The sequence below is a fragment of the Epinephelus lanceolatus genome, chromosome 5 (genome assembly GCF_041903045.1).
Source record: "Epinephelus lanceolatus isolate andai-2023 chromosome 5, ASM4190304v1, whole genome shotgun sequence".
NCBI classification, from domain to species: domain Eukaryota; kingdom Metazoa; phylum Chordata; class Actinopteri; order Perciformes; family Serranidae; genus Epinephelus; species Epinephelus lanceolatus.
This window is the reverse complement of record NC_135738.1, coordinates 30442750-30461486: the sequence shown is the minus strand read 5'-3', so window position 1 is coordinate 30461486 and position 18737 is coordinate 30442750. Positions and strand designations below refer to the sequence as shown.

Here is an 18737-nt window from a genome sequence, read left to right as displayed (position 1 = left end):
GGTGTTGTAGAGCGCCACTGTCAGTCGATGACAGTGTTCATGTCATAAAACTTATGTATTTGCATGAGCCAAGACAAGAAACTCACAATAATATTAAACATGTTTGATTTTGTTGGAACGTTGAGGTGAGAAAAACACCAACTTAAAGGTCCAGTGTGTAAGATTTAATGGCATCTAGCAGTGAGGTTGCATAACTTCTCTTGAACAACGGTGACCGAGGTGAAAATGCAAATGGCCCTATCTAGAGCCAGTGTTTGATTTGTCCATTCTGGGCTCCTGTTCATCAACATCGCGAACTCTATGAAGAGGCCCCGCTCCCTATGTAGATATAAACGGCTCATTCTTAAGTAATGAAAACACAGTTCTTATTTTCAGGTAATTATACGCTGATGAAAACATAGTTATGAATAATATATGCAATTTCTGCCAATAGATGCCCCTAAATCCTTCACACTGGACCTTTAAGACAGCTCGGACTGAGTTTTATGACCACCATACACCAAACATCAAGATCATGAGAGTGCAAACCCACTGAGGTAAAACCCATGATTATAGTTTGGCATGGACACTTGTTTGCAACAGTGACATTGCTTGAAAAGTCGTTTGGTGTAAGTTCAGGATTAGCTGCTTCAGTTTCAGGAGCCTGGAAATGTAAATGGACTGCACTTGTATAGCACCTTTCTTGTCTTCTGACCACTTCAAGTGCTTTTACACTACATCACATTCACCCATTCACACATTGGTGGCCAAGGATATCATACACGGTGCCACCTGCTTGGAAAGCATTCACTCGCACTCACACACCAATTGAACAGCTATCAGGAGTAATTTGGGGTTCAGTGTCTTGCCCAAGGATACTTTGACATGTTGACAATGTTCCGATTGGCAGACGGCCTGCTCTACCTCTGGGCCACAGTCCCGCTTAATGGGGCACATGAGCAGAACTGAGAAATTGTTAATGTAATAATTAATACCTGTTCACTAAAATGACAGGTCAAAATGTCTGTTGTGAAAAAGGCCTATATTATCACTTTAGACATAAGTAACCTGTGACAGGCGGTTGCAAATCAAGAGGTTTGGAAACAACTGTCCAACTTTACTCATACATGCAAATATCTTGAAAACACATATACAGTCTACTGGACATAAAGGACAGAGGACACACAAAAACACATTTCCATGTCGCACAACTTTAATAGAATATTTTAACTAACTCTGTACAAATTGAAAAGAAATATTGCGCAAGTAACAAATTGTGAATAAGAACCAGTTAAGGCCATTGCTAGCACACGGTCCAATGTGGTCGATTTGAAGATGTCAACCGTGGCTGTGAGAGATCTGTCCGAGATCTACAATCGTTCTTTTTAAAAAGAGAGAAGGGGTGGGTCATACTTTCACTGCAACCGCCATCGCCGACCAGTCACCAGGCAACGGTGTCCGACCGAACGGCCGAAAAAACAAGTGCAGTGTATAAAATACATTGGCAACCTCTTCTATTTGTTTTCCACAGACATTCTACTGAATCAGACAATAACAGAAATATTTATATATTCTTAAACAACTTTAAACGCTGGATTAGATTACACTGTGTTAATGACAATTGGCAAACAATTGAATAAAAGAGGACGGTGTGTTTTGTCTTTCATTTTGGCTTCTTGGCAACAGAATTTACATGTGATCCAAACATCCTGCACCCTGTCCCATCACTGACTTTAAATAAGAACTAGGTACATACCAGACGTGATAACAACCATAAAAAGGTTGTGGGTCAGCCACTATGTCTGCTTCAATGTGTCGTCTTTGAGGGAAATATTCACCAGACTGGATGTAATGTTTGGGCTAGGGAAAATCCAACAAGCTGAGATCAACCTACGTGGAAAAAAAAATCTACTTTTGAAATGTTTTGTTGAACTTTTATTATCCTTGTTCAAGTTCAAAAGAGCATTTCAGGGGTGACGGGGTAACAGGAAGGAGCTTTATATATGTATGACAGTGTTGAGGTATAACTAATGCCTGTCACATGATGTTAAATAGTGTTACGCATCCACTCAAGTGCTCAGTTTAAATGCTTGTTAAGCCCATTAGACTGGGCAGAAGTGAGCAGTATTAATGCAGAACGCCATTCGTCAATGTTTGAAATTCATTTCAATAATAATATAATAATTAAAAAAAAAAAAACCTACATGACTTGGCAGTATTCACGTTTTGTTGACCTGCTAAGCCCAAATAAGATTTGAGCCAATGAGAATGAGCCTTTAACTGTGGCTGGGCCTTAAGAGTTCCCAAAATGCACCACTTCCTACAGCTGCATGACACCAGAATAAATAGTCCAATGACATGACAATGAACATTTAAAAAAGTAAATTAAATTCAAAATGATACACTGTATGTCTCTTAAAAAACACCATTAACAAAAGAAAAAACGCTTCAGTGACCCCAGTGAAAGATTAAGTCAGACTTGTTCAACAGTTTCCTGGTAAACTAGCACTTCTCTTGTTGGCATTAAAAAACCCTGAGTAACTGATTTATTTCCGTGAAAACTAAAGTTGGGGATCCGTTCCTTTCCTATCTTTTTTTCCTTGTGATGATGTTCTGAGGTTCTTGGCAGTAGTAACCTACTCCACCTTACCAAAGAAGAAGACTGTCTCTATGCGATGCCATGGTAGTTTAATTAGTCAAGTCACCTCCCGCTTTGCGTCTGAGTGAAGCCAAATAAAAAGGGGTGAGATGGGCGCAAGACAAAAGAAAAAGAAGTCATGCACATAGTAAAAACGCAGTTTGGTTTGCGTTCTATTGCGTTCAGATGAAAGTTCATAAAAGGGCGGAGCCTGCAAGAGTAGGAGGACTTGCTGATTGGCTGAGAACTGATTTGACGGACAGCAGGTCTCCACCTCCCCTGATCACCACGGTTACTGCTGTTTGCATTCGGCAGGCTGGGGCTGTTCTTTCTGTGGGGAGCAGACACAGACAAACCAGATTATAAAACAAGAAGACACACAGTAACTGAAGCCGCTGGGCATTAACTAGCAACTAGAAGAGACTGACAAGAAAGCAGATGCTAGAGAATGGTCTAGACCTGGTTTGGTACAGCAAAGGCTACGATGTTAGAAACCTGGGATGGGACTACAGTAGGAAAAAGGAAAAAATGGAAAAAGCAGAGGCAGGACAGGTGAACAGAAGCTGTGTCTACCCAAGATGTGAGTTAAAGGTCCTAAACACCTACTGGAGGAATCAAGGATGTAGTGAAAGAGAGAGAGAGGCAGCCAGAATAAAAAGACCAAAGCCAGTGGACTAGACAGTATAATGTGCGTTGGACACCATCCTTATTTGTCCCTTACCTAGAAATGCATGGGATGAGAATGATTGATTATGCCTGCAATGGAGGGGAGTCCAGGGAAGGGAGAGACAACAATATGCACAAGTTTAATCGTCGCATTCAGAAATGACATAGTGAGCACTGTGAAACATTTGGTGAATGAGCGCACTGGATTCCTGAGGCAAAATGAATAACTGATGAGCTGAAAGCAGGTTCCACAAGAGGAAAAACTCAACACAGCAAGCTAGTAAAAAAAAAAAAAAACCCTTTTACACAGACAAAGCAGCATTGTTGGTCACTCCTGATAAAACTGCTTACAGGCCACATTGTGCACTTACTCACTATCAGACTGGAATAGCTCATAATGGAGCAGAGTTATCACGGTCCAACTAAACCACAAAATAAATGGCTCTTTCACCGGCCGTCGTTACATAACAATTTGTAGCCAGTGGTCAGAGAGAGTAAGTGCAGAAAAAAAACCCTTCTTATGAAGTCTGCCATATGCAGGATGTATTGTGTGCCTGAGCCGGTGGTGGAAATTGTAGATGCAATAAAATAACTTTCAGCAGTACTCACATTCCCATTGTCATGGGTCTCCAGTGAATAGACTTAAAACTGCAGGTTAAATATACTCTGTAGTTTCAGCTCAACACAGCACACTGTGCAACTGTCCTATTAGGTACAGCTGCTTTTGAGAACAAATCACTTCAAGATATCCTAAAGATGAAAGGTACTCCTGGGGCCAGATGCATAAATGATGTATACGCACAAAAACTGCACCATAAACTGGTATTTATAAAAGAAGAATGAGCGCACCATGCACGCCGTACACATAGTTTAAGCCGATAGCTGCGTTGGAGACGTTTAACAGTGTTTTTAATTGATTTGCCAATATCCCTTTTTGTGTTATTATTTCGCAGGCTGCATGGTGTTCTGTAAAATGTCAATAATTGGCACATTAATGAAGCTACTTTTAAATTGTTCGAGTCACTCGTTTAATCATTTTTATTTACATTCACCTCCCCGTTAGTCAGTTTCAATATAAGTGCTATAAATCAAATATTGATCATCCTACTGATGTTTAATAATAATGGTGATTGAGATTTTACGGTGTGATTATGGTGTGCAGAGATGTGATGAATTAGCAGTACAGACGCAACAAATATCCACAGCCCTGTCTAATGACAGCTGCTCTCGTACTGTTGGAAAACTTAGCGGATAAGACACAGTCGGTGAAAATGCACTCTCTTTACCATATTTCTCTTTGACAGGTCTAATGTGTGGTGGACGAGCACAAGTATTTATGACTCAATGATTGTTTAAGGGTGTTCCTACATCCATTTATGGCAATCTGGGGGTGTAGAAATGAAGCTTGTGCATATGCATCCAGTGCCACAATGGCTGATACACATAGCTTTATAAATCTGACCAAAAAAAAAATGTGTATGCATGTCTCTGCCTTTGTGTGTACACACAGTGTCAGTGTTGAGTGGCCCTAGAACTCCGTCAAGATAATTACAGGCAGTGTTCTGTGCAGATTTTCAGTGCGCTCTCTGAACCAAATAATTAAACGTTTATTTACATCTATAACAGAGATGTACTGATTATGTGTTGACTTTGTTTTAACTAAACCAACCATAAATAGTATCATTAAAATAGAGAGGGCAAACACATGAGACACAAAACCTCCCATATATTTCTGCAGTTAATAAGCATGAAGCACTGGACAAGAGGTAGTATTAAAAACTGGAAAACTTTGTTCAAACTATGTCAGATATTGTTTTATCACTTCCTTTGACTGTGCCATTGTAACATAGATGTCTCTGGCTCTAGCCATCTCAAGAACTGGCCCACATGGTTATGTCAAGTGGCTGTGAAATACATAAAGGACTTAATGGCTTACATTTGTGACACATCAAAGAGTACTTCTTATGAATGCCATGTTAAGGGAATTGTCCAAGTAGTTTTCAAGAAGCCTTCTCTGACCACAACACTGCTGAAGAGTACTGTGCTGTTCCAGGGGACTTGGTCAAATGCCCAGCTCACTGAGCTACCTGATTAGCACCATCATCACTGACACAATAAACTCTGATAAACATTAGAACATAATGCACACATGTTGAGCACGAACATAAATAATAAAATCAGAAAAAGTAAAGAATTCATACTGACCTTGGGGTCAAAGTCTCCCTCATCATCGTCATCATCACCCTCCTCCTCTTGCTCCTGAGACACAAAGACAGAATGATTGTAAGATATAAACCAGGACTGCTATTATGCTTATATAATTTAGCAGTGATGTGTATGGTGGCACAGTCGCAGACCCAAGTCTTGTGTGAACAGTGATGCCCATATGGCTCGTATATCAGATCAAATTCACACTCAAAGTGGTATAACTAACCTCATCTTCTCCCTCTTCCAGCTCCTCCTCTTCAAACTGTAGAAAAGAAAAAAAAACCAAGTGAAAACACACACACACACGTGGTAAAACAGTGATGACAAATTTAGATGTTAGGCCCTTGAAAGGCTTTTTTAAGTTTCCAAACATCCTATCTTGTGGCTTTTTTCTGCGCTGAAGTGAAACAGCGTGTTTGAGGAAAATCACTCACGCTCTCGTCATCTTCCAGGGCCTCTCCAGTGAAGTACAGCACTGCTCTGGGAACTATTCTCTCACGGAAGAAATGACCAATCTCAAAGTCTGTGGCTAGGGTGAACTCAGAGTCTTCATCCTATAAAACATGAACACGCAGAACCCATTTTAACACAGCCACAAATCCGATATATTGATGATAATGGAGGGAGAAATAAAACGGGTGGTGATTTTATGAGGAATAAACTACATTTTACTCACCATTTCTCCGTCTGGTGAAGCTGTAAGGGAAAGGACACATAATTTGAGCAATAAGCACCTCAACACGCTGCTTTACAATGACCACAAAAGGGAATTAAAGATGTGATGAATGCTGATTCATTTTAAAATGAAAAGTTAAGTCAACAGTCACAGGCAGACGTTACTTTTGTTTTATGATAGCTCTCAATGGGGCAACTTTGACTGTTTTGCTCGTGATTAAACCAACATCTGAAAGCCCATCTAAGGCAATAACCATGCTTATTATCAATGACTTCACAACGTGAGGTCACATCATCCACAGAAAGTCACATGCCATTAGCAAACAGCTGTGCTCCCCCACCCTGGAGATTAACTGACTAAAGGTGACATCACCCCATCCTTCCTCTTCTTTCAACAATACTGTATCACAGGAAGCAGCTTTGTTACACTAACAAGGTCCTGTGCACACTCCACAATATGAGCATCAGATATTCATCATGTTGTGTAACACTGAGGTCCACTGCTGTACAATCAACAGCATAAATTTAAAACTCTGTCCAGAGGGATCTACTCTCTAATCCAATCCAATCAAATAAAATAATTGAATCAGTCTTGGTCACATACATAAACCGCACAGTGGTCAAGTCACATGTGCCCTCTGTGCGTGTTCACATGATAAGTGAGTGACGGCTTCCTTACTAATGGACATCCCAACCTGAGAACTGCGCACCTGAACACACTTGAAGAAGAGCTATTTATAGCCACCAGTCATATGCTGAAGTTATGACTGAAGCAGTAAGGCAAACATTTACTCAGCCAATGAGTGATCGGGTCAACTTCTCAAAGTCAGAATGAGTCCGGGCATGTCTGACAACTCGGCTGACAGCACAGGAAAAACGTTACAGTAATTAAATAAAGGTGTATTCTGCCTATTACTGATCCTTTGAGAGAGAGTGACTCATCTCAAGACACCTGACTTACAGGATGTGTCACTATATTAGGGCTGGGCAATATGGAGAAAATCAAATATCACAAAACTGTTACCTCAATATTAATATTGTAGGTTTGACTACTGGTGCTTTCACAAAACATTTACAGTGATGTGAATACAATGACTACATGGTTGAGGCAAATAATTAAACAGCTGGAAAACACAACACGTACAATATCATGATATCCAAAATCTAAGGTGTTATCTAGTCGGGAACTGCCCATTGGTTCGACATCCCATTGGTTCGACATCCCATTGTTCCGACCATATTAAACTCATTGTTCCGAAGTCCGTTCCGAAATCATCATGATGCCCTGTGGTTAAGGTCTGGTTAGGTTTAGGCACAAAAACAACTTGGTTAGGGTCGGGAAAAGATCATGGTGTGGGTTAAAATGAAAAAGAAAGTGACAAACACATAAGCCGTGAGCCTGCTCCGCCTCAAGCCGGTCGCGGTGCACCATACGCCCGCCACGAGCCGTTCAGCACCGCAAACAGTCGGACTAATGGGATGTCGAACCAATGGGCTGTCGAACCAATGACATGGACCCATCTAGTCATGTATTGGACAGCCCTACTCTATATTATTCATGCAACTAAATAATAATAATAATAATAATAATAGATTTTATTTATAACGCACTTTACATTTGAATACAAATCTCAAAGTGCACAGTACAAAGGCAAATAAACGCAACAATAACAGTAAAATATCAAAGCAACAATAACAGTAAAATGCAACAATAACAGTAAAAACAAAACAAAAGTAATCAAACAAAAAATAATTCAGTAAAGTAATCAAACAAAAAATAATTCAGTTTCAGTGCTCTCACAGCTTTGCCTCAAATTCTGAGTCAGTCATTTACTGACTGTTTAGCGCCACAAAAGCTCCTCAACTGATTAAGCTGGAAAATAATGGCAAAGCCAAAGTTGATGTAAAAGTCTGACGGTCTAGTGAGCACAACGTCACGTACAAGGTTCAACATCAGTAAGCAACAGACACGCTGACTGTTCCTCCTACACACACACACAGCAGAGCGACTCCTCGTCTGACACATTTCAGGAGTCTGCTGCCACCTGCTGTTGTATTCAGCTTAATGCAGTGGCCAGTGATAAAACCACATTACTCGCATGCTGACATGTTGCCACATGTCTGCACATGAACACAGGCATGTCGACTGTCAAGCCTGTGTGTTTGTGTGAGCTTTCAGTGATTCAGGGCTTGTTCAAGGAGTCTGTGTACAACATGTAAACACAGCTAACAGAGCAAAGCTTTTAAAAAGTAATTGCTACTGATGTTGTTTGCTGTGAATATTACATTAAGACTCCCAGAGAACCCGACCACATCTATTTCTGTGTGTGCTCTCACCTTTGACGGGGTTAAAGAAGTTGAAGAAAGAGTCATTGGGGACCTGTTTGGTAACAGTGCGGACAGTGCCACGGCCTTTATGCTTCTGCTTCTTCTTAATAGTTTTCACAGTCACATCCTTCCCCTTGTGCCAGTCTATCTGACAGCTAGAGAGAGGAAATGTGCACACACACACACAAAAAAAGTGAGAGGCGGCAGAAAGCAAGGATGCAAATAAGGTAAAAGTTGGAAGAAGTGCCAAGAGGAGGTGGATATGTGGGATGTAAAGTCAAGAGAGATTAATATAGAAAGAGTGAACAGAAATGTTTTACAAACCACACATTCAACATCATGTGTGTCAAAGCCATAGTTTAACAAGCACTTTGGCATTTGCTCTCTCTCACCCTTCACAGTCAATGATCTCTGGCCCCTCGAATGAGAAAGGGTCTGAGGCATCAGGCTCTGACTTCATCTTGTAGACTTTAGTGAGGACTGCGTTGTTGAAGTAGCCATTGGGCTCAAAGTGGAACTCTAATGTGAAACTCTGGAAGAAACACCAAGACGCCACTCAGCATTTTAACTCTGTTTAGATTGTGTGATACCATTTCATGATAATAACATGATGATACTGACCATTGGTTGTCCTGGCTCAGAAAATTTGACTTGAATATCTTTCAGGTGCTTTAGGATGGGCTCATCATGTTCCTGGTGGTACATAAACAGTCAGATAAGAGACAAATGATGCTGCTATATCTGTAAGGCACAAGTGAGAAATCAGCCATTTAAATGTACCTGTAGCATGTCACTGAGCATGTCCACACTCTTGAATATGGTGAGCCAGAACTCAGGGATGCCTTTTGGGTCTTCCTCAGGTGTGGCTTCCTCTTTCTTTGCATCCTCAATAGCAGCTTTTTCCTTTACCTCCTCCTACAGGCAACCCAAGCAATTTAGCTTGTCAAGCTTTCGACAAGTCTCATTTTACAAGACACAGATCTTGTGTGTACAAAGAAATCCGATACAAACAAGATTACAGCAAAAACACAGTCATCAGTTTGTGAGTACTTGTGATTCTCACTTCAACCACATTTCCGCACAGTCCTGTTGTTTCCTGATGAACACAACCCCATTAGCCTATTTGTCCAAATGTGTTTGTTTACTGAAGGGGAGATAGATGCTGAAAAAGATTTTCCCTGTAGACTTGCAATCATCCCTTAATTTAGGAGAGAAAAGCTTTGTGCTGAAAACACTTTTTGTTTTAATTAAGTAATGATTTTCTGCAAAATCAAACACAGTCTGACAGCAAGTGCAAACATACTTTACAATGGTCTCATCAGTCTGGTACAATTAAAGTACTGCTATTTTACTCTGTAATGCCATTAGTGTTATATGATAACCTTATATAAATCCATATTGTTACTCTAAGGGAGACCATTTCAGCAGACTCTTTATATCAATCATTAGATTCAAGCAGCGTGTGCGGCTGCATGAAAAATCTCTTTCTTTGCTGTGGAAAACCAGAAGAAATAGGATTTGGCAGGGAGATTAGACTCTTAACAAACAAATAAAATCTGTACTTACAGCTAGCTCCTCCTCTTCCTCTCTGTCACTATGCCACTCACAGTCTTCGTCTGTGGGTTCCACTGTTCCTGTGACAATTTCTCGTCTCTGTGACACACACACACACACACACACACACACACACACACATATTGTGACAAAGTTAATCGTTTTAGAGAGGGATTTAGGAATATTAGCGTGAAATATCTGTATATGAACAAGCATTCATTCCATAAGGCTGAATTATTTTCAGCTAGCACAGTGAAATCAACACCAGAGACACACGCACACACACACATACACGATAAACAGGTGCAGTAGGATTACAGCTGCCAGTCTTCAGAGCGACTAAGAATGGCTGAGTCGTTGTCACTAGCTCTGGAAATAGCCTTGACTGACAAAAGAACAGTAGACTACTCGCTGTAGTAGTTTTCAATTTAGCACCAAGGATGCATCCTCACTGACCTCAGATCAGGCCAGAGAGACACACTTCACCACCCATTAGTGCAGGAACAACACAGATGATTCTTACATATTTCGTCTCTTAACAAATAAGAGACCTTATCCCCCCCCAACTCTTTGCTGTTTTTGTACACAAAAAGATTACAGAAGATTACAGAAAATAAATAAAATAAAATAAAATTAAAGTGCTGTTATAAAAAAACGTTATCTTGTGTACCTTGTCAAACAGTGGCTGATAGAGGGCAGCATACTTCCTCTCTAGCTCATGGACTTCCTCGTAGAATTTAGCCTCTATGTTGGCACACTGCACCTGTAGCCGTTTCAAGGCATGCACTCGCCTCTTCACTACCTTAGGGAGCATGCTATGAGAAAAGAGAAACATGAACATTGGTATGGGTTATAATAATTTATGGCAAACGTAATATTATGATCCATGTTTTAGAAGTAAAACGGTTACTAGAGTTGGGCTACAACATGTTCTGGCAAATTTCATAGACGTCTAAATAAGCAATCTGTGCTGACGGCATCACAACGCTAAATACAACTTGTATTAGATTAATAATTCATAATAAGCAATATGACAATGTGATTAACATAATATTATGTTAGGAAAGAGTAACGGAGACACTAGTGTCTGAAAAAACATGTAAGATTCACTGCTGAGCCAGGCACCGGAAACATCAACGAGATCAAATTTCAGTAAAGGTGGGCAGGGCAGAGCAGCGCACGCTAGGTTTGTTTACTAGAAAGATCATGTGTTTTTTGCGGTGATGAGGAGACATGGCAAAGCTAGTCCATCAAGAAAACAAAAACTGCAACAGTATGGCAACATTTTGTATTTGAAGCCTACAAAAGAGGTGTCCTTACTAACCGCAGGCGACACAGTGCTGCTGTTGTGAGCTGAACTTTTGCCTCATGCCTTGTTTCTAGTTATTCCTGTCACTTGCTTTGAAAGCGCCACAATGGATAAGGAACGTCTGACTGATGAAGTTGAAATGAGGAATTGTTTTCACTATACTTTATTTCACTGCAAAAAACAAAAAAAACTCTGGCAGCTGGCCGTAGGGAGAGTGCCAGAGAGCTGAAAGTTTCTGGTCAGCTAAATAAATTTGGTATACTAGTCCAGTGTGTGGCTCATTATTAAACTGGTTTAAATCTTTTTACACTGGCCCAACCCGAACGGTTACCATGAACTAATTCTTTCATAATCTTTAACCTGTTAAGCTGGTGAGTCCTCAGCCTAAAGGCTGGGAAACCAAAGGTCTCAAGGTGGTTTTATGAGCTCAGAAGATGATTTTGTTTGTGTGTGGGTGTGGTAGTGTGACACTGTGTCTATTACAAACAATAATTTAATAACTCATTCATCAACTTTCTCTGCTGATCAGAGAAAGTAATAAGTCACTTTTCTGAAAAACAAGTTTTGTTTTACAAGCTTGACGAGTTTTGTCTGATGTTATGCACAACAGCAGATCTTTAATGTGATAACTAAACATGATTTTACACACATATACTTACTGCAAGTATTAAGTATTTCAAATAAGTTCACACAAAACCTATCCTGTCTGCTTACATCAAGGTCACAATCCTTCATGTTTACATTAACAATCAGATCAACAGTACACCTCACCACAGTATCACCTTGGTTAATACAACACCGTGTTTAAGTCATACGGAGGTTACTGTAAATGCCAGTTGCATTAATATGCAACTAGCAATTGTGACAAAATCTTTGGCATTTTCAAATAGCTGATCTATTGGCACAGGCAGTAAATAATATCAAAGTGTCCAAGGTACATACAAACATGAATACTTTATGCTTGCAATTACTGTTTAGATAATTTTCATATAAGATAAGGTAAGGTCTATGAAAACAGTTACATCGCCATATTGGATGAGAAGCAAAAGCAGTTGTCATTTTGCGAGTGATGTGAACAACAGCATGTTGTAACCATGAGAATCTTCCCATTTTTCCTTCTATCTCACATGACACAAACACTGTATAAAGCAGCTGCACTGACCTTTCCAAGAAGTGATAGTTGGGAGGTCTATCCGCCTGCCCAGCTGGATTTTGCATCCCTTGTTCCCCTTTACCTGCCAAACCAACAAAGAACATTGCTTTTCAAAATGATGAGAATGAGGGTTGTGGCTTTCTTTACATTCATAAGGGTTTTTTCACAATTCACTTAAAAATATTACACAATATACCACAGTAGCACAAAAGCAAATAATGTGCAAACTTGCTTAGATTTCTTTTGTTTAGACTGTGTTACAGTTGTTGACTGAACTCAATTTTGTGATGGATTACATGTACAGACATGAAACTACATGTGCTAATGTGAACCCATTTGTCAAAACAAACTGACCAACTTTTCTCACACTGAATATTTCATTCTAATTGTGTGGTAGGTTATGTTCAAACACGTTTGTCTTTACCTTTATTGGCGTCCATTACCGAGTGGCAAGTCCTTCCTCTAATAAAAACAGACCAATTGTATTAGACATATATTCATCATGAGTCACGGACAGTGATTGACTAACTACTGACAGAACCAGCAACAGAGTGAACAGGAAAAAAAACTGCCGACTGTATTTTACCGGCTAGCACAGTTTGCACCTGACATTTAATAATTCTTCTGCACGTGAGACATTTTTCATCATCACATGGACACAACATCATCAGTATGTATGAGAGGTTCAAACTTAAACAATCGTCTGCCAGGAAATCAGGGCGACAGACAGACAGACAGACAGACCAGCTGAGCTAACTTCGGTTGATCAACAGCAACACTGGTGTTGAGCAAGCGCAGGCCGATGACGCATTGACATGTTAATGGAAGGTGGTCTAGGCTATGACAACCAAAGTTAGCATCTCTCCACTCACAATAAGCAAAATGACTACCGGCTGCGTCTGACAGTCACAGAGAACAATTGATACAACCATATCAAATGAATCTACACCCTTACATCGGCTTACAAACAAGCACATACACATAACTAACCTTACTTGGTATGGGCGGTGCCAAAGATCTGACAACCTAACCAGGCTAGCTAGCTAGCTAGCAAGGAACTACGAGCCAACGTGCTATGAACAATGCTTTAGCTAACAGCAAGTGCTAGGACAAACAGTTTGCATTAATCTTTCTCCCCCATTCGTTGACAAAATCAATCAGGATAATGTAAGCTAATGAGCTGCCGAAGCAACAACGCTATGGTTTTCTATTATGTACATAAAACTGACCGTACCGTTATAACTACTAGCCTGATGCTAGCCGCACTGACAAGCTAATATCAGCTAGCTACCGTTAGCTCGCGGGTTAATCAAAGCACCAGAGTCAGACCAAAGTGTCTCGAGGACAGTTCAGCAGCATCCTGTCACATTAGTCAGATAACTCGTAACGTTACTGATCAATATTCTAACATGGTACCTAATACTCGTATTAATTAACGGTCTGTGCTTACTGGCAGTTTTAGCAGTCTTACCTCTAGCTGAGCGGAATTCTAGCTGGTCGCTTCGCTCACGCGTCTTCGCTTCAACCCCCACGCGCGAGCAACACACGCGCTGCAGCATCCTGGGTTCTTATTGGACAGCTGGTGAAGGAGGGCATGGTGCTGCATTCAAGTGCTGCGCTGCGAAAATCTTAATCATCACTCAATTATCTGTGCTCTTAAATTAGCAGGCAAATGAAGTGTAAACAGTCAGTGTGTACACAAATCAAATCTAACTGAATCCTTAAAGCCCCTGCAGCAGTCTCGTAAAACATCCACACAGGAGAAAGTCACTGTTGTTGAATATATCTCAGTAATGTGAGTCATTTACAACTTCATTTTACAACATTCACACTCACTGCACTGAAATCTTGACCTCTGTATCACTCAGCATGAGGTACATTACTAAATCCAGCTTCAGGACCCATCTTTGTATCTTATACAGCATGATAGCATGGTCATACTTCACTTGGCATAGGTTACAGCATGGGCACACTCTTGTCTATAAGATCTCAGGAACATTTCCAACCTATCTGAGCCAGAGGTTTTTATCTTTGCAAATGATCACACCATATACTTAGGTTTAAAGCACCTTTTACAAGCACAGAGGCTGCTGTTCTACTGTGGTCCCTGGTCCTGGAGCAAGGTTGGAAATTAACAGCAGTCGCCATCCATATGCTGGTAAAATACACAAGTGGCTGCTAGATTCCTCACCAGCCAACCAAACAATGGTATGGTAGATTTCGAAATCCACCAGCCACAGTGGCAGGTGGACAACAAAGTTAATTTCCAGCCCTGTCCTGAATGATCTGCAGGTCAAGCTCAAACTCGAAACCTTTATCTCTTTAAATGATTTGAAACTTAGAATAAAGGAAGTGGTCACGGCTAGCTGCGGCTGCTTCACTTAACTAACAAAGTCTAGACTAAATATTGCTGCACTGTATTATGTAGGTCTATACTGACATACCTATTGTCACTGTGATTTGATGTGATTGTCCTGTTTGATGCTGCTGTTTGACCCTTTCTTGGCTGAGTCTCACTTGCAGAAGAAGTTTTAATCTCAATGTGACAGTTCGTCTCTGTAATTTAAACAGAAACTCATTTCGTGGTTTCTATTATGTCCATCTCCCTCTGACTGCCATAGTGCAGAGATAACACAGACCATGCACGCGTGTGAATAAATATATGAACACACAAATGAGGTGGAGGTTTTAACTTCAGCCGTCTACAGGAATCTGCAGGTGGAGACTAATGTTCATGTTCTCATCTAGAATCTTATTCAGGTCAGCAACACTTTCAAATGTCAGTTTGACATCAGATCAGTTTTATGGCATTGATGTGGTTTCAGAGGAAAGAATCACAGATTGTAGACTCCCTATTTATGCTCTCTTGCAGATGATGGAAAATACTCATCAAATCCTTTGCTGACACAATTTGTTATGACTGTTTTTTATGTATACACTGCAGGCATCTAATGTAAGTTTTTGCACAAACAACAAAACATGCTTATATTACTTATAGCCAGAATAAGGGTCCTTTTTAGCCACAGTTGGTGCCTCTTATATATTATTATGATTATATTCGAGTCACAAAGCTAAGCTATCAAGGCTCAAAAGAAATGAGACATAAGGCCATTTAAAGGTACTACGTATCGATTATATTTTTGGGGATTTATTGAACTCTTTATATGTATGCCATTTCCTCCTTTCTTTTTATACATATCTCCAGTTTTATTTATGGTGCCCTGTGGTGCTATGGTGAGGTGATGTGGCTCCATCACACCTGTCTCTTTGTTTGGCAGTTGCACCATGACTGTCTGTGTTTGAGAAACCTCCAACACCAGAGCTATCTGCAGACCACATGGTTCCAACACGCCTGTCTGCATGTGAGGAGCCTCCATCACAGCTGGCAGTGAGGCAGAAGGCTTCATCATTGCTGTCTGCAGTGGTGTCACTGTTGAGTCTCCTCAGGTTCAGATTCAGACGCTACAACACGAGCAAACTGACAAACAAAAAAGATCAGTCCTCTAAAACTATAAAAACACTTAACAAGTTGCTGCTCTTGAAAGCTGCATTAAACATTTAAATACTAACACTGAATTAAATGACATTTAATTTGAACTTCCTCTTTTTGCTCCCCCACAAAAACTAACTCATTTGACTCTCCATCTGATCTCAGCTGATAAAAAAAAAACAGAGACAGTGTTTCATCAGCTCTAATGTAGTGAGTGTGTATTGAAACATGTGTGAGCTGTGTGTAAGCAGAGTGCACTAACATCGTTGTCTCTGTTGGACCATTCAGGGTGTTGCCAGGCGTGGAGCAGACTTCCTTTTGTGGCCAGATCGGAATATTTGGCCTGTTCCTCCTTCGTCAGTGACTTCCACTGAGGATAGACAACACACTGTTAGCGCATACACACACTGACAAACAACTACAGGCTTCACAACTCCTGTATAGATGTGAAGATTTAGAGTAAGAGGGCCATTTACAAGCTTTACCGTATGGAACTATTTTTTTATGGTGTCTCAAACATACTGAACACATTTACCTTCTGCCTTTAGCCTCAACAGTTGCCCTCTGCTCCTTCATGAAGAGCATGAAAGCATTTGGAGTCTTCTTCACATATAGCTGGCCATTTTCCTGCTGGCTTTCATGCTTTCTATTTCTACAAGAAAAAACAGCATGATAATGTTAGTGTAAAACTGAGGACAAAAGCATTTTAGAGAAACATTAATATATCATAAACAGAATAATACAAGAGGTTACCCTGTCTGTGCTGTGTTTTCAAATTAAATCCCATTAAAAGATACTGAATAACCCATGTCGGCATTTTGGTACACAAATAAAAGACACTTCAAACAAATCAAACAACAGCTGCTAGAAATTACATATGATGATTGTCATTTGACAATGACTCTGGCTTATTATGGACACAGATCATGAGCTGGTTAAAAAAAGGTACTTTGAATTGGAGGTGTTCAGTGGAGGAGCAGTAGAGACAGGAGGACTGAAATCTTCTGCTGTGACCTTGTACAACATATCTCCATTTGTACACAGATATACAAAGACAAAGATAAAGAGACAGATAAACACATAAGATAAAGACAGAGTGTGTGTGACGATACAATCAGAAGCCCAATAGCTGTGTATACAGAGCCTCACCATTGGCACATTGATATCCTGGAGACACAAACACTCAGAGAAAAGGTGATGAGACAAGATGCAATGGTGTCATCTGACCACCAGGTGTCAGGGTTTTACCTCCCTTTAAATTTGAATAACATCTGTGGAGTAAAAGTCACATCTGGAGAATCTACAACACACAGGTTGCTGTTGAGCATCTCAGGGATCAGGAGTGTGTATTTATGTGAAGGTCAGGTGATCTGCAAAACTAAACAAGGACCTTATTTATGCCTTTGTGCTAAATCATATCTTCGAGGCATTAAGAGGAAGTGGGAAGCATAGGAAAGTAAAATTCTGCAACATGCTATAAGTGGATCTGATTCACAGTCACAGTGTGTGTGGGTAAGCAGGGTCTTACTGGGTGTGGAGGAAGAGCAGCACCAGGATGACTGATGTTGGTTACCGTGGGGATATCATCTACAGGCCACTGATTCGGCAGGTAAATTGTAGAGAGAGAAAGTTCACCAGCCATAATACACACACTCATTATACCATGCAATTCAGTTTAATTGTAAGATATACTAGAGCTCGGCCTGACACCAGAAACCCTGACACACACTATTGGAGTTTTGAACTGGAGCTGCAGGACAAAGTTCAGACTATATGCACAGTTGTCCTGCGCAGCTCTCATTATTCATGCATGGATATGCTTCTCCTATAGCAATGCTTCTAAACCTGCTGCAACCAAATGATAAAGATGTTCAGATTGTGTGTGTGTGTGTGTGTGTGTGTGTGTGGTTAACCAGGGTCTTACTCTGTGTGGAGGAAGGGCAGCAGGCAGCAGGATGACTGACTGCTGCTGCTGTCTGTGGAGGAGGAGAAGCAACAAGCAACGGCTGCTGCGCTTGGGACGTTATCTACAGGCCACTGATACGGCGTGTGCTATGGAGAAAGAGGAAAGGTTAACCAGTCATAATACACACACTCAGTAAACCATTTCAAAAACAATGTCAATTTCATGCATGTAACCACACAGTCTTTAGTGTAACATAGAACACACACACACAACAAACACTGGAAATCTACTTGAACCAGAACAAAGTTACAATCATGTGACCACTGTGAATTATTATTTATAATTGTGACTAATTACAATTTATCAAGTTTATTGATCTGCAAAGCTTCACAGTGAACACGTGAGGGGACAAGAGAGTGATCTTTGATCCATTTTGTGCCGCTTTATATTTGAATCCCACCTTATTTCAGAGGCAATATTAAACTTTTCTACATTACTACTCATAAGTTCTATTTGCAAGATACTTTTTACACACAGTTTTTACACACAAAATTATCCCAACAGTTGATTTTATAATGACGGCAAGCTACACTGTATAATGTAAGTATCATCCTCCAGAAAATAGGCTACTGCTGTCAAGTTTATGCATCAGTATTAACAATTGTGGCGGCTATAATAGCATATACCTCTGACTGGGGCCATAATAGGTATTTCTGCTTTCTATAGGCCTACTTTAATAATATTCTGCTGATAATGCTTCTGTACTTATAAGTTGGGGAAGATGCCCCCCTTTAGAACAAAGTCAATTTAGGCTCCTGTGAAGTCTATAAA

The 18737-nt window shown here is 40.4% G+C and overlaps 1 protein-coding gene across 2 annotated transcripts; it reads right to left on the bottom strand.

The window, feature by feature from the left end:
• Positions 1-1174: 1174 nt before the first annotated feature.
• Positions 1175-14081, bottom strand: nap1l4a (nucleosome assembly protein 1-like 4a). Of its 2 annotated transcripts, XM_033635423.2 has the most exons (15): positions 13982-14081; positions 12935-12972; positions 12520-12592; positions 10719-10863; positions 10061-10147; positions 9275-9409; positions 9116-9187; positions 8887-9026; positions 8504-8649; positions 6168-6187; positions 5926-6045; positions 5718-5753; positions 5489-5542; positions 3339-3373; positions 1175-2948 (listed from the first exon to the last, which is right to left on the bottom strand). In XM_033635423.2, the coding sequence occupies exons 2-14, from the start codon at positions 12948-12950 to the stop codon at positions 3368-3370; spliced, it is 1050 nt and encodes a 349-aa protein (XP_033491314.1). In that variant the 5' UTR covers positions 12951-12972; positions 13982-14081; the 3' UTR covers positions 1175-2948; positions 3339-3367. The 2 variants fall into 2 exon arrangements, with proteins under 2 accessions (XP_033491314.1, XP_033491312.1); XM_033635421.2 differs by lacking the exon at positions 3339-3373.
• Between the last annotated feature and the right edge of the window lie 4656 nt (positions 14082-18737).